The sequence below is a fragment of the Papio anubis genome, chromosome 8 (assembly GCF_008728515.1).
Source record: "Papio anubis isolate 15944 chromosome 8, Panubis1.0, whole genome shotgun sequence".
NCBI lineage: Eukaryota > Metazoa > Chordata > Mammalia > Primates > Cercopithecidae > Papio > Papio anubis.
In genome coordinates, this window is record NC_044983.1 from 40,978,694 (window position 1) to 40,994,435 (window position 15,742).

At 45.0% G+C, this 15,742-nt stretch overlaps 1 protein-coding gene across 7 annotated transcripts in view; it reads right to left on the bottom strand.

Moving 5' to 3' along the window:
* Window positions 1-1,291: 1,291 nt before the first annotated feature.
* Window positions 1,292-15,742, bottom strand: part of SLC20A2 (solute carrier family 20 member 2) — a 126,380-nt gene continuing 111,929 nt past the window's right edge. For all 7 annotated transcript variants that reach the window (XM_009212982.4, XM_009212980.4, XM_009212981.4 and 4 more), the window contains 3 exons: window positions 14,073-14,258; window positions 12,793-12,877; window positions 1,292-2,776 (listed from right to left, as the gene is read on the bottom strand). In XM_009212982.4, coding sequence (XP_009211246.1) covers window positions 2,612-2,776; window positions 12,793-12,877; window positions 14,073-14,258 — 436 coding nt within the window. In that variant the 3' untranslated portion in view covers window positions 1,292-2,611. The remainder of the gene's footprint in view (window positions 2,777-12,792; window positions 12,878-14,072; window positions 14,259-15,742) is intronic.

Sequence of the window (15,742 nt, forward strand, 5' to 3'; positions counted from 1 at the left end):
ACTCTCCCACCACCTCGCTTGGCTCCCTGGGCACTCTGCTTTCCCGCCCTTGGCTTGCAGCACCCCCAGCCACCCACAGGAGCCACCTTGCAGGAGGGGTCCCAGGTGGAGTGACTTCTCTCACTTGTCGGGGATTGGCTGGCCAGGCGGCCCTGTGTGTCAGATCACAGCGAGGCTGGGCAGGGGTGTGGGTAGGCGAGGCTTCTCCCAGAACTGCCACTGAGGCGCCTGTGCTCAGTCACAAGAATGCTCAACGTGGTGAGTGTGGCCTGTTCCCCTCTCATCCCAAGATGCTGCCTCTGCCATCCTGCCTGTCCTGCCTGCCGGGCTGGGCTGGGGCTCCCAGGTGGCAGCCCTCCTCCCTGGACAGGGGTGGCTAACGTGTCTCTGCCTGAATCCTGCACTGTTTGGGCTGCACAAGGTTCACCTGCATTGTGTTGTGCTATTACTTACATAGATTTGGGAGGAAAATCGATCTTTTCTTGAAGTGGGGAAATGAAGGGCTTAAGGTGCCATTTTAAACACCAGAAAGGGCAGGGCTCTTAGTGGAGATGCATTTTTTTTTTTTTTTTTGAGATGGAGTCTTTGTCACCAGGCTAGAGTGCAGTGGCACAATCTCGGCTCACTGCAACCTCTGCCTCCGGGGTTCAAGCAAATTCCCCTGCCTCAGCCTTCCAAGTAGCTGGGACTACAGGTGCACGCTACCATGCCGTCTAATTTTTTTGTATTTTAGTAGAAATGGGGTTTTCACCATGTTGGTCAGGAAGGTCGCCATCTCCTGACCTCATGATCCACCAGCCTCAGCCTCACAAAGTGCTGGGATTACAGGCGTGAGCCACCACGCCCAGTCACAAGATGCATTTTTTATACCTGCCACTTTGCTTCATCTGTCGCCTTCACAGCTCCTAAGGGAGTTGGAGCTTGTGCCGCCACCGCTGCAGAGGATTAAGGGGTTTCCCTCTGGGGGCTCCAGAAGCTGCAAGCCAGGGTGTTTTTGGCTGCTTGAGCAAAGGATAAGACCTGCACTTCCCTGCTTGGTCCTCAGCCCTGAACGTGGCAACCGACTGCTCCATGAGCTGCTGACTGTGGGTTTCTGAGTGCGGGGCGGGGATGCCATGCCTCCCTTTCCTGCTCACCTGTGTTTTCTGTACAAACCTGTACAGTAGTCAAATAAGGGAAATGAACAAAGGGTATGTGAAAAAATACAAGGACCAAATTTTATAGCTTTGGTTTTTGTGGAAACTCTGAAAGAAAAATTGTCAATATTGAGGAAAAGGCTTCAGAGGCAAACTTCCGAGGGGCATTTTTTATTATAAATTTAATATGGTTGATTAATGAAAAATCACAATGAAGTACCAAGAAAATGTTTGTCAATATAAAAATTTTAGCAGCATTTCCATAGTTTCAGGCTCCAACATTAGTCGTACTTCCTCCCTCCCGCTATCAAGAGACTCCAATGGGATAGAGTAGAGCCTGGGGATGTCCAGCTTTGTGTGGGCCTCAGAGAAATACTCCATCCAGCGTCCAGGATTTCCCCTCCCTCCCATCCCTGAACTGCTAGAATGTCAAAGCACAGAAAAAGCCTCCTTTGTGCTGACATTTGAGACAAGGATCCATTCTTCGGGCTGCCGGGAGAACTGGGATGAAAACTGACCCTGGACTTGACATGTAGTGCTCAGCCGCACGCCCTCACCAACACCTGTGCATTCTCTACTCTGATGACAAGGAAAGGCCACTGCAGGGCGGGCGGGATCTGGGGTGTGGTGGCGGCGGTGGCACTGCTGGTGGGAGCCACGGCGTGGCGCATGCTGGGTGACGGTGTCACCGCCACACACTGCTCCGGGGCAGGCATGATCAGTGAGGGTGGGAGACAGACAATGTGAAAATGTAACACTGGCCAACGATTCCCCTGCTTCTTTGGTACTTTCCAAAATTCTCTGATCAAAAAAGTATAAGGGAAGCACACCATTAAAAAATTACAGTTTTACGTATTTACAAAAGCAATGATGATATATTACACAAGAATCAATACACAATATATGAACAAATCTTCAGTGAAAGCACTTGTGAGCTCCCATCCCGCTGGCATCCCATGGCACGCGGCCTCTGCAGGGTCGTGTCGCCTGTCCTGAAGCTCATCACCTTATAGTATATTAGAAGGGAAAAACATCATTTGGAAAAAAATCATTTTCCAATCTACTCTTTCCTTTTAAAAGGCTTAACATTTGCCATCGAAATAGTTATGTACAAGATTTACTGAATATTGACTTCTAGGCAATGATTTCCACTTCCAACTTGAATATGTTTGAAATAACGCTGCCTATTCTATGGATACAATAGATATTTAATATATAAGTAACTGCACCACATTATATCACCAGGATACCAGTTTAATACATATTATTATGTACAGTAGTTAAGTTAGCTCGAGAAGGTGAGTCTCCGCAGCCCGGGTGAACGGTGTGGGATGGAGCCTCCTGGAAGGGAGGCAGAGAGCTGGTCATGAGAACCGTGCAAGGCCAGGATGTGTATGTGTGGCACGAGGGCACGTGTTTCCCACACGCCCACACCAGACCATCCCTTTAGCTGTTTGCAGCTGGAAGAAGACAAATCACACATATGGAAGGATCCCATACATGAGAAGAGCCATGACAGCAGCGCTGAACAGCCCAGCCACAGGGACGGTCACGAACCAGGCCACGAAGATGTTTCGAAAAAGGCGCCAGTCCACAGCCTTGCGGGAGCGGATCCAGCCCACGGCCACCACCGAGCCCACCTGTGGGAGTACAGACATTGCAAAGTAAAAACAGGTGAGCCACAAAGGCTATACTCAACCAAGGTACGTGGGCTAATCTCAGAAACAAGCTCTACTACAACATTACCCAGTCCCCTACATTTGTTAAAGCTTGTAAAATAGCTTAGATTTTAGGTAGAATTGTTTGGGTATTCTTCTCTTCAGCATATAGCTCTTTATATAGTTTTTATATAGTTGTTTTGAGACAGAGTCTCATTCTGTCTCCCAGGCTGGAGTGCAGTGGCGTGATCTCAGCTTACTGCAACCTCCATCTTCCAGGTTCAAGCAATTCTCCTGCCTTAGCCTCCTGAGCAGCTGGGATTACAGGTGTGTGCCACCACCCTTGGCTAATTTTCATATTTTTAGTAGAGACGGAGTTTCACCATGTTGGCCAGGCTGATCTCAAACTCCTCACCTCAAGTGACCCTCCCTCCTCGGCCTCCTAAAGTGCTGAAGTGCAGTGGTGCAATCTCAGCTCACTGCAACCTCCGTCTCCCAGGTGCAAGTGATTCTCCTGTCTCAGCCTCCTGAGTAGCTGGGATTACAGGCAAGCGCCACCACATCCAGCTAATTTTCATATTTTTTAGTAGAGATGGGGTTTTGTCATGTTGGTCAGGCTGGTCTCAAACTCCTGGCCTCAAGTGATCAGCCTGCCTCGACCTCCCAAAGTGCTGGGATTACAGGTGTGAGCCACTGTGCCCAGGCTGGATTTTGGCTTTAAAAATAATATTCCCGGCCGGGCGCAGTGGCTCACGCCTGTAATCCCAGCACTTTGGGAGGCTGAGGTGGGCGAATCATGAGGTCAGGAGATCGAGACCATCCTGGCTAATACGGTGAAAACCTGTGTCTACTAAAAATACAAAAAATTAGCCAGGCGTGGTGGCGGGCGCCTGTAGTCCCAGCTACTCAGGAGGCTGAGGCAAGAGAATGGCGTGAACCCGGGAGGCGGAGCTTGCAGTGAGCCAAGATCACGCCACTGCACTCCAGCCTGGGCGACAGAGCAAGACTCTGTCTCAAAAAAAAGAAAATTTCCCTGAAATCGACTGTAGTTAACAGGGAACATTTAAAATGTATCTTGAAATAATTTGAAACTTAGAGAAAAGCTGCAAGAACTCCTGTTTTCTCTTTACCCAAATTCACTAATTTTTGACATTTGCCACAATCTGTGAAGAGGCATTTTAATATGATTAAAATATCCTGCATCTTATCAAACTTCACTTTCCCCTTCTGCTAAAGATTTCACAATCCAATGTTTATGATGATGGCTATAAAATGGTGATTTACCAGGCTGGGCGTGGTGGCTCATGCCTGTAATTCCAGCACTTCAGGAGGCCGAGGTGTGTGGATCACTTGAGGTCAGGAGTTCGAGACCAGCCTGACCAACATGGTGAAACCCCATCTCTACTAAAAATACAAAAATTAGCCGGGTGTGGTGGTGCACACCTGGAATCCCAGCTACTTGCAGTGAGCCAAGATCGCGATACTGCACTCCAGCCTGGGCAACAGAATGAGACTCAGTCTCAAAAAAATAAAATAAAAAGAAATAAAATAAAATAAAATGGTGATTTACCAAACTCCATTCCAATTTCTCACATGGAGTTCTACTTCAAGGAAGAGCTCTTTCCTCTCCCAACATGTTTTAGGATCTTAATACCTAATGACAAATAGTTTTATAAACAGCTGTAAATGTAGTGTCATCCATAATCTGTGAATATCAGCGCATGATAAATATCATGTAAGTTGTTCTTTTTTTGGCTAATTAACCGGCAAAAAGATGCACTGTTGCTGCTTTAATTTGCGTATCTTTAATAACAATTAAGGCTGAACTTTAAAAAATATATTTACTGAATTTCACTCTCTCTAGCTTTGACATATCCAAATTGTCGGCCAGGCGCAGTGGCTCACACCTGTAATCCCAGCACTTTGGGAGGCCAAGGCGGGCGGATACGAGGTCAGAAGATCGAGACCATCCTGGCTAACATGGTGAAACCCTGTCTCTACCAAAAATACAAAAAATTAGCTGGGCATGGTGGCACACACCTGTAGTCCCAGCTACTCAGAAGGCCGAGGCAGGAGAATCGCTTGAACTGGGGAGGCGGAGGTTGCAGTGAGCCGAGATTGTGCCACTGCACTCCAGCCTGGGCGACAGAGTGAGGCTTCGTCTCAAAAAAAAAAAAAAAAAAAAAAAAAATGTCTCTTCATGTATTTTGTCCATTTACATAAAATCTAATGTGTTCCTTATTTATGTGTAGTCTTCACTGAATAATGATATTAACTCTGTGATATTGAATACACATATTTTCTCTAGGTAGTATTTTGCTTTGTTTCACTTTCAAGTTTCTAACTTCATGCAGTAAAATATGCTATAATTTTCTTCTGTGATTTATCTTTGGCTTGAATATTTGACAAATATTTAATTCCATTTTATTTTTCTAAAATAAAGTTCCATTTTACTCTAAATTTAAGAATATTTAAAAAATATTATTTAAGCCGTCAGATTTACATTCATGTATTTTGAGAGTGGTCTAATTTTGTTTTTCTAGACTGACAGCTATCCAACCTTTCAAACACTTACTGGTTAAATTTTCCCTTTTTCAAAATATATGCTCATATGGAACAGGTTCCATCCATTGCTATCTACTCTGTTCTTATCCAGGTATCTACTTTTAAAAATTGTTGTGGTAAAATATACATAACATAAAACTTACAGTTTTAGTAATTTTTCAGCATACCATTTAGAGGCATTAAGTACCATCACATTGTTTTGCAGACCATCTCCACAATCCGTCTCCAGAACCTTTTCCATCATCCCACATGGAAACTGCCCCATAAAACACTAATGCCCAGTTCCCAACCCCTCCTCCCAGGACCTACTCTTGACTTTTGTTTCCTTATATGACATTACATGTCAGGTAAGGCTAGTTTCTCCTTTCAGTTTTCTTATTAGATCATTTCTTGTTAGATCAGTTTTCTTGTTAGATCATTATATTGCTGATAATTTATTTCACCAAAATGTATTCTTTAGTCTCATTTTGTAAAGTTCCAAGTAAAATCCTGTTCAGGATGTATTTAGGGAGAAGTGACTTCATTACAACATCTGGTTTTCCCATCCAATAGCATGTTACGTCTCATATTCAGATTATCTTTTTATACCTCTGAGCAGTTTTATGCCTCTTCCATATATATCACTCACATTTCTTCTTTAAAAAATTATTTATTTATTTATTTAGAAATGGGGTCTTACTATGTTGCCTAGACTGGTCTTGAACTCCTGGGTTCGGGCTGTCCTCGTGCTCTCAGCCTCCTGAGTAGCTGGGACTACAGGAACACACCACTGTACCTGGTGCCACTCACAGTGCTTATTAGGATAATTCTGAGATACCTTTTATTTTTGCTGCAATTATGATGGCAGTTTTTCCCTTCCGTTACATTTTCTAATTGGCTATTGTTGATGAATAAGTGCTGGATTTTTCTATTTTTATCTTGGACTTGGTCACTCTGCCAAGACTCTAGTAGTGTTTAAATACTGAATGGCCGGCCTTGGTGGCTCCATATATAATCCCAGCACTTTGGGAGGCGGTGGAGCAGACCACCTGCCTGAGGTGGGAGTTCAAGAGACCAGCCTGACCAGCATGGAAACCCTGTCTCTACTAAAAATACAAAATTAGCGGGTGTGGTGCGCACCTGTAATCCCAACTTGGGAGGCTGAGGAGGAGGTAGCAGACCGGGAGGCAGAGGTTGTGGTGAGCCAAGATGTGCATTTGCCAGCCTAGGCAAAGTGAAATGTAGAAAGAAAAAAAAAAGAAAAAATTGAGTATCATAAAATGTCTTTTGGCTTATATCTCAACAGACATCTTTTTTTTTTTGCACTAAGTGGATTGCTAAGGCATATTATACTGAAGCTGCCCATATACCCATCACCAGGCCTGCAGGGTTTCAAGCCCTGCACAAGCTGGTGAGGTGGAGTGATGCAAGCCCCTGCCCTGTATCCTGAAGGGCCCACTTTCTGGTAATCTTGATCAATTTGGTCCTGCTGAAAGGTTCTTGTATAGTATTTGTTTGTTTGGGGTGAGTCTTGCTCTATGTAGGCTGAAGATCGGTCAGGATCAAATCAGATCAATCAATCAGATTCTGCCATGTGTTGGCCAGGCTGGTCTTGAACTCCTGACCTCATGTGATATGCCCACCTCAACCTCCAAAAGTGCTGGAATTACAGGCGTGAGCACCACGCCCAGCCAAATATTGTTGATGTCATTTATCAGCATCTTGCTTAAAGTTTTACGTGTGGCTATTCATTTTAGAGATATCATTGTTCGTGATATTTTAAATTAGGTTTGGTATTAGGGTTATTCGGTGTACGCCAGAGCACAAATGGGAGAGGTTTTCTAGTTTTGTTTTTCCTCCTACATGGTGGGAAAGTTTAGATCATGTGAGAGCTGCTTTTTTTGTTTAAGTGGAAAAGATTCTAATTAATTCATCTAGTCAGCAGTATCCTCACCCACCCCACCCCTAGCAACTTTTTGCCTTTTTAGGTGAGAACAGTTATTTTTGGAGAACTCCCTTAATTTCATCCTATTGTTCTGGGTCAGATTTTCCACTTTTTTCTACTTCTTAGGCCAATATTTCTTTGTCATGTATATTGTTGCAGAAAATAATTCACAGGGGTTTTCAAATTCTTAGCATATAGCTGTGTGGTTTATTTAATAATGGAAACAATGGTCTTCTCTATCTGTCATCACAATGTCTTCCTCCTTCCCCCACTTCATTCCCTCCCTCTTTTCCTTGATGTGATCTGATATTTTATTAGTAGCCACTTTCCTCTCCCCTTATTTTGTTTTTACTTAATTTTGCTTCTATATTTCTTACAACCTGTTTCCTCAATTTTTATTGTCCTGGACTTTTTATAAAATCCTAATTTTAATACTTGGTTATTTTATTTTCCCTTTGATCAATTAAACCATTTAAAGATATGAATTTTCATCTTAGCATAACTTGGTTGCCACAGGTTTTGCTATTTGTATCCACCCACAGACACACACATTATTATAGCTTTTATTATTTTCTGAGAAAGCTATCATTGTATTTTTCTAAACTCCTTAATTCAATTGCTACCTTAAAAACCCATTAAAAAGTCTCCGTTGGGATACATTCTTATTTCAATATATAATTAATTTCTAGTTTAATTTTATTGTAATTAGAGATCACGGTTAGCAAAATGTATGTTTAAAAATTGTTTTTTAATTTAAATTTTAATTTTTATAAAATAGAGACAGAGCCTCATTATGTTGCCCAGACTGGTTTCAAACTTCTGGGCTCAAGTGATCCTCCTACCTCAGCCTCCCAAAGTGCTGGGATTACAGGTGTGAGCCACGATGCCAGGCCTGTTTTTAAAATTTTATAGAGATTTTTATCATGGTTTTCTGATTTTAGGATTTTTATAAATGTTTCATGATGCTTGACAGGAAGGCATATGATCATCAGGGTAAAAGTTTGTACGTATTTATTAACTATGCTGCTCTAAATAAACGTTCAAATTCTTCATATTCCCACATACTTTTTCTATACTTCATTTATCATAGGCTAAGACAGTAATTTCTGAGTTCTTAACAATTTTATGTATTTAGTTATATGTTATTTGATTCATAAAAGATCCAGAGTACTATGTCTTTGTTACTGATCATGTCTTCTGTGGATGTAAAATGGTATTTTTTGCTGTGTTCTAACTTCCCTTTTAATAAATCGAGTGTGTTTCCTAAAAGTTGAAGGCCATCATCAGGTAGTTATAGCAAAAAAATTGTTGAGAAGAATGGGGACCAGAGAGCAAGAATTATAAATTAAATTAGAAATTATAATCCTACATCTGAAATAAGTAGTGTTCCCTATATGCTGTTCCAAATTGAAATGGTGGTTGAATCATCATCTATGTCATCAGTGAAGATTGACAATGTGGGTGATCCACAAACAGGAATAATCTCAATCCACCCAATATGGAATTAAAACATTCTGCAGAACATGACTTCCAAATTCCTATTAAAGAGCACACACAAGAGCGACTGTGCTCAGTAGCGGCACTGTGTGTTATCTGCTAGGGCTAAAGACCAAAGGTGATTAAGGGTCACAGAATGGAAGAACGATGAACGAGTTGCTGAAACATAACGTCTGAGGATTCTTTTATCAAGACCAGTTTCTATGTCTTCAATTAAGGCTTCTGTTTTTTTTTTTTTTTGGGGGGGCGGGCAGGGGGTAGTTTTGCTTTTGTTGCCCAGGCTGGAGTGCAATGGTTCGATCTCCACTCACCATAACCTCCGCCTCCCAGGTTCAAGCGATTCTCCGGCCTCAGCCTCCCGAGTAGCTGGGATTACAGGCATGGGCCACTGTGCCTGGCCAATTAAGGCTTTTGACCCTACTCAAAGGAATTATTCCAGGAAAGTGTCTGATAAACTGAGTCCTCTGATATGAAATACAAAATGTATGAAACTGGAACACATACAGGGTGAAACTCATCAAACAGACTGTCTTATATATGCCTTCTGGAATAAAATGTGATAACGGGACTTTTCTAATTGTTTTTTCCCAAGTTATACATTCAGCACACATATCACATAATATAGTATGGTTTCATAAATGTTTTGAAATAGGCTACAACAAAATTTAAACTATGCACTTAGGCCAGGCGCAGTGGCTCATGCCTGTAATTCCAGCACTTTGGGAGGCCGAGGCAGGCGGACCACTTGAGGTCAGGAGTTCAAGACCAGCCTGGCTAACATGGAGAAACCCCATTTCTACTAAAAATACAAAAATTAGCCAAGTGTGGTGGTGCATGCCTGTAATCTCAGCTACTCAGGAGGCTGAGGCAGGAGAACTGCTTGAACCCAGGAGGCAGAGGTTGCAGTGAGCCAAGATCAAGCCTCTGCACTCCAGCCTGGGCGTCAAAGCGAGACTCTGTCTCAAACAAAACAAAACAAAATAAAACAAATCTATGCACTTAGCCATGTATACTTAGAAGGAAGCATAAATCAATAACATGTACCTAGATACATTCAAAAACTCATTTTAAACAATAGTTTCCATCTTATTTCCTGTCAAGTCCCCAACTTTTCCCTACCTTCTATTAGATGGCTCTAAGCAAGAAACTTAAAAATCAAACACAGGATAATTATCCTGAAAACTGATGCAATTCAACTATGACTCTATGTGGACATCAATACCCTTTGAATGTTTCCAGATTCACAGCCTCACTCACAGAGGGCCCCATTCTTCACGCCATCCCACGGCTCTCATAGTTCATCCCACATTTGCCATTTGGGGACTGTTGTGTGCAGGGGAAATATGTGACATGAGAGAATAAGTGTTGTGGAGTAATGACAACTGTGAACTCTTCTCAGCACTTCTATTATTTGGACTCTGATGAGAGCCATCTGCTCTCCAACTACACTGCAAGTTCCTGAGAGCTGAGGCTGTGTCCTTAGTGCTCACAGGGAATAGCTCTGGGCCTTGTCCAGAAGTCCATGATCAATGATATCGGACAAACTGACTCAAACCCAAGTTGTGACCTGTCTTGTCTATTTTACAGATGGCACCCCACTGCAGTCCCATTCAGGGAGACCTGCTTTAAGTGCCAACAAGCTATCCTAATACTACTCATCACCAGCTCAAAGGAAACAAAACTGGCCGGGCATGGTGGCTCATGTCTATAATCCCAGCACTTTGGGAGGCCAAGGCGGGTGGATCACGAGGTCAGGAGATCGAGACCATCCTGGCTAATACAGTGAAAACCCATCTCTACTAAAAATATAAAAAGTTAGCCGGGCGTGGTGGCAGGCGCCTGGAGTCCCAGCTACTCGGGAGGCTGAGGCAGGAGAATGGCATGAACTCAGGAGGCAGAGCTTGCAGTCAGCCAAGATCATGCCACTGCACTCCAGCCTGGGTGACAGAGTGAGACTCCATCTCAAAAAAAAAAAAAAAAACTATTTCAACTGGTGTGGAAGAGTTAGCCTTCAGCAGTCTTGCTTAAGTGTAGGTTAATCATTAGAAAGATGGCATTACATGTGTTTAAAAGCATTCCAAAAGACAACTGATGCCTATAGAAAAGTCACAAGCCCGTGTCCTTGGAAAAAGAATGTATTTAGCTACATGCGTCTCTTCCACGCTCACACACCACAGTGAATGGAAGTAACGTGGAGTCCGGGGAAGATGTTACTTTTCATTCCTTATAGTGTTGTATTGTTTGAAATATTTCAGTGAATATGTGCTTCTCTGGTAAGTTTTAAATAACCCACATTAGGAAATCACAATGAATGGGCGGCGGGCGCACCCGCACCTCTTCCTGCCTTCCTCCCCCATGCTTGCCAGGCAGAGCGGGGGAGGACGACGCTGGCTATGCTGTCCACGTGGGTGCCTCAGCTGGGCTGCTCCCTGGCTGTGTAATCTCGGGCACGTTACTTAACTTTCCTCTGCCTCAGTTTCCTCATCTGTGAAGCTGGGGAAGGTTCTTGGGGAGACTGAGGGAGCTCATGTTCATGGCACCAGTGGAGTGCTTGCCCCAGGCACCTTGGCCATGGTTGGGCACCACAATCGTGCTGATGGGGACCTGAACGAGAAGGTGTGTGGCCTGAGGCGAAGATCTGAATCCTGGATCTACCACATGTGGCTGTGTGCACATAGCAAGCGGCCCAGCTCTGAGGGAACCCAGTCTCCTCACCTGTGGACTGGGAGTGACAGTTCCGCCCCCACAGGCTTGCTGTGGAGAGGGGGCGGCGCACCACGTGTGTGGTGTGGAGCACAGTACCAGCACTCTCCTGATAATCAGTGAGTAGGGGGATTTCTATACAGAAACTTTGTGGAAATTGAAATATTTCTGTATATGGTAGCAAAAAAGGAAAACACAAAACAAACTCTTTCCACTGAGGCTGATTCCGCATGCGCAGAGCCCCAGCTTGGAAACATGCTGCTGGGCCACTCCAGATACTCTTGTGAGGGCCACCTGACCTGGGTGTTTGAAGCATGAAGCCACTTGCCTTTGCTTGGAGTTTTCTTTTAAACATATTGGCTGGAATCTTAAAATTGTGAGTAAATATAAACATGGGTGGCTGTGTCTGTTATGAGGGCTCATATATTCCTTCTGGTGCCGAGAACTCTGCCCCCATGCAGCAAACGCCAATTAGTTTTTCTTGAATGATACAAATGAATGAACCTAGGAAAAATCCGGAAGTGACTTTCACTTTGTTGAGACTGGTGAGTGTGTCTGTATAAAGAGGCTCACCGGAGCTATTTTAGAAGTATCTGCAGATACTGGGCAGAGTGGGGTGATGAGACCCGGGCTCTGGTCCTCCCAACCCAGGTTCTGGTCCTCCCCACCCTGGCCACCTATGGATCACTCCCTGAAACTCCCAGAGCCCATTTCCTCTTCACTGGTCCAACTTTCCACACCACGACCAGGAGCCCTCTCTTGTCCAGCTGTAGGTTTCAGAGCACTCCTCAGTGGTCGGTATCAGTCATTACCCCTCATGGGGAATTTATGGCAATACAGTCACTTTGAACATCATAGAAGGAACAAAACCAGAAACAACCGTGCCCTACAATTCCACAGAGATGATTTTTGTTAATTGCTATTTCCACTGTCAACCCCCAGTCCCCTCAATGGCGGGACCAAGTGGCAGGCTCCCAAGTGAGCCCATAGGTATGCTCAGCGCACACAGGATGCCAATCAAACTTCACCGTGGAAGCAGTGGGAGGGCAGCAGGACAGTCCCAGGCAGACCAGCCCTAGCATTCATTCTGCCTTGGAAAAGCCAGGTCTGAACAAGGGATGGTGTTGTCCTACCGAGAGGATGGTGGAGGGGGCAGATGGAGGAAAACAAGGTCCCAGAGACCCAGAGAACCTGGAGATGCGTTTTGCACAACCATCTACAGAGCCCTACAGCTTCCCTCGCATGTGTTCCGGTGGCCCTGACCCATCCCAGTGGCCTGGAGAAGGGCTCCCGGCTAGCAGGGGCCTACCTTGCAGTGCGTAGTGCTGACTGGAAGCCCAATGTTGGAGGCGATCACCACCGTGAAGGCTGAGGCCAGCTCGATCGTGAAGCCGCTGCGGGGGGAGCATGAGACACGTCACGGGCGTCCTCTGTATCGCCTCCCTGACACCCCGCGGGTGACAAAGGCTTGCCAGAACATTCTCTGGGGTGACTGCCGACTGCTGACTGGGCAAGATCAACTTTAACAGAACAAGAGGCCGCTGCTCAATGACAGCGATTCCCACCAAGGCTGCGTTTTCCTGTGCACGGCCCCCAGAAGCCTGGCTTTCTGATACGTTTCAAAGACCACACACTGGGCCAGACATTCCTGCTGTGCAGTAAGATAGTAAATCAGTCATTTCTAAAACGCAAATGAAAAACTATGCTCTCATTTAAAAAATGTGCACTTATTGCAAAAGTGTATTTTTCTCAGATTACGAATTTTTCTTCAAATCAATCTTCTAAAATATCTTTTATTGAAATTATTTTCAAGTGAGAACTTAAAATTGGAAATTTATATAGGAGGCTCAGTGGAGCTATTTTAGGTTTCTCTGCAGATGCAGGGCAGAGCTGCGTGATGAAACCTGGGTTCCGGTCCTCCCCACCCTGGGTGCCTTTGGATCACTTCCTGAAACTCCCAGAGCCTGTAGGAAAAGGAAACCTCCCGTATGTTTTAAAAAGACAGAGATTTCCTACCACAGGTGGCTCCAAATTTTGGTCATGTTCTGAAAGTTCTGGAAGTTCCTTTAAGCCCTGATGCAGCTAAAGGCTATGCAGTTGAGAGACCACATTTAAAGCCTCCAGAGCTCACCCATGATGACAGGGGGCGCCTCGCTGTCTGGCAGAGCAAGAGGAAAGTAACCCCAGCAGGGAGGTTGCTGAGAGCTGGGGTGGCCAGAGAACTTTCAGGAAAGGCCAGCCTGGGGGCCTGCTTAAGTCTGTGCCCTCCCTGCCCACCTGCCTCTGGCCCCCGTGCTGGCTAAGGGTGAGCTGCTTCTCTCCTCCCTGCCTGCTCTGCTCTGCTACCCCTGCTTGTCTGCCCTTCCCGCTCCTCATCTCAGGGACCCTGTGGCTGGGGGCCGGGACACAGTGAGGGAGGGCAAGGATAGGTGGCATGGTAAGTAGGGCCATTCTTGCCCACTGTCCCCTCCTCCCTGTGACTCGCTGCCGACTGCCGGTGCTGAGCAGGCTGTTCAGACACAGCCAGGCAGCTCTAGCCAGGCCTCGGACGACAAGACCTGCCCTTCCCGTCCACCAGCCCAGGCTTACCTGGACGGCGTGATGGGAGTGAGGTCTTTCCCCATGGTCTGGATCACTCTTCTCCCCCAGACCCAGAGGCCTGTGCAGATTCCAACTCCTCCATAAAACAGCAGCCAGACGGGTGTAGCTGCTTCTTGCATTACCCCGCCTTGTTTGTAAATCAGCCACAAAGCTACCAGGGGACCAATGGCATTACTGGGAAAAATAAAAAGAGAAAAGATTAACGATATATGCAAGCGGCACTGTACATGATACAGGTGACTTTGTTTTATTGTGCTTCATTTTATTCACTTTATCACACTCCACAGATATGATGTTTTTTCTTTTTTTTCTTTTTTTTTTTTTTCTGAGACGGAGTCTTACTCTGTTGCCCAGGTTGGAGTGCAGTGGTATGATCTTGGCTCACTGCAACCTCCGCCTCCCAGGTTCAAGCGATTCTCCTGCCTCAGCCTCCCGAGTAATTGAGACTACAGCTGTGGGCCACCACACCCGACTAATTTTTGTATTTTTAGTAGAGATGGGGTTTCACCATGTTGGCCAGGCTGGTCTCGAACCCCTGACCTTGTGATCTGCCCACTTTGGCCTCCCAAAGTGTTGGGATTACAGGCATGAGCCACTGCACCTGGCCTTCAGATACGACATTTTTTTACGAATTTGAGGTTTGTGGCACCCCTGCATCGAGCAAGTCCACTGACGCGATTTTCCAGCGGTATGTGCTCACGTCATGTCTCTGTGTCACATTCTGGTAATTCTCATAGTATTCCTGACCTTTTCATTATTATCATGTCTGTTATGGTGATCTGTGATCAGTGATCTTTTATGTTACTATTATAATTGTTTTGGGGTGCCATGAACTATTCCCATATGAGACGGTAAGCTTCACTGATAAATGCTATGTGTGTTCTCCCTGCTCCACTGATCGCTCACTCCCCTGTCTCTCTCCCTCTCCTCCTGCCTATTTCCTGAGATATTGCTATATTGAAATTAAGCCAATAAATTACCCTACAGTGGCCTCTAAGTGTTCAACTGAAAGGAAGAGTTGCATGTCTCTCAGTTTAAATCAAAAACTAGAAATGATTAAGCTTAGTGAGGAAGGCATATCAAAATCAGAGATAGGCCAAAAGCTAGGCCTCTTGGGCCAGTAAGCCAAGTTGTGAATGCAAAGGGAAAGCTTCTTGAAGGAAATTTAAAGTGCTACTCCAATGAACACATGAATAATAAGAAAGCAAAACAGCCCTAGTGCTGACATGGAGACAGTCTAAGTGGTCTGGATAGAAGATCTAACCAGCCACAACATTCCCTTAAGTCAAAGCCTAATCCAGAGCAAGGCCCTAGTTCTCTTCAATTCTGTGAAGGCTGAGAGAAGTCAGGAAGCTAAAGAAAAGCTGGAAGCTAGCAGACATTGCTTCAGGAGGTTTAAGGAAAGAAGCCATCTTTATAGCATAAAAGTGGAAGGTGAAGCAGCAAGTGCTGATGGAGAAGCTGCAGCGAGTTCTCCAGAAGATCCAGCTAAGATCATTGATGAAGGTGGTTACAGTAACAATAAATTTTCAATGTAGAAGAAACAGTCTTCTATTGGAAGAAGATGCCAGCTAGGACTTCCATAGCCAGAGAGAAGGCAATGCCTGCCTTCAAAGGACAGGCTGACTCTCTTCTCAGAGGCTAATGCAGCTGGTAAC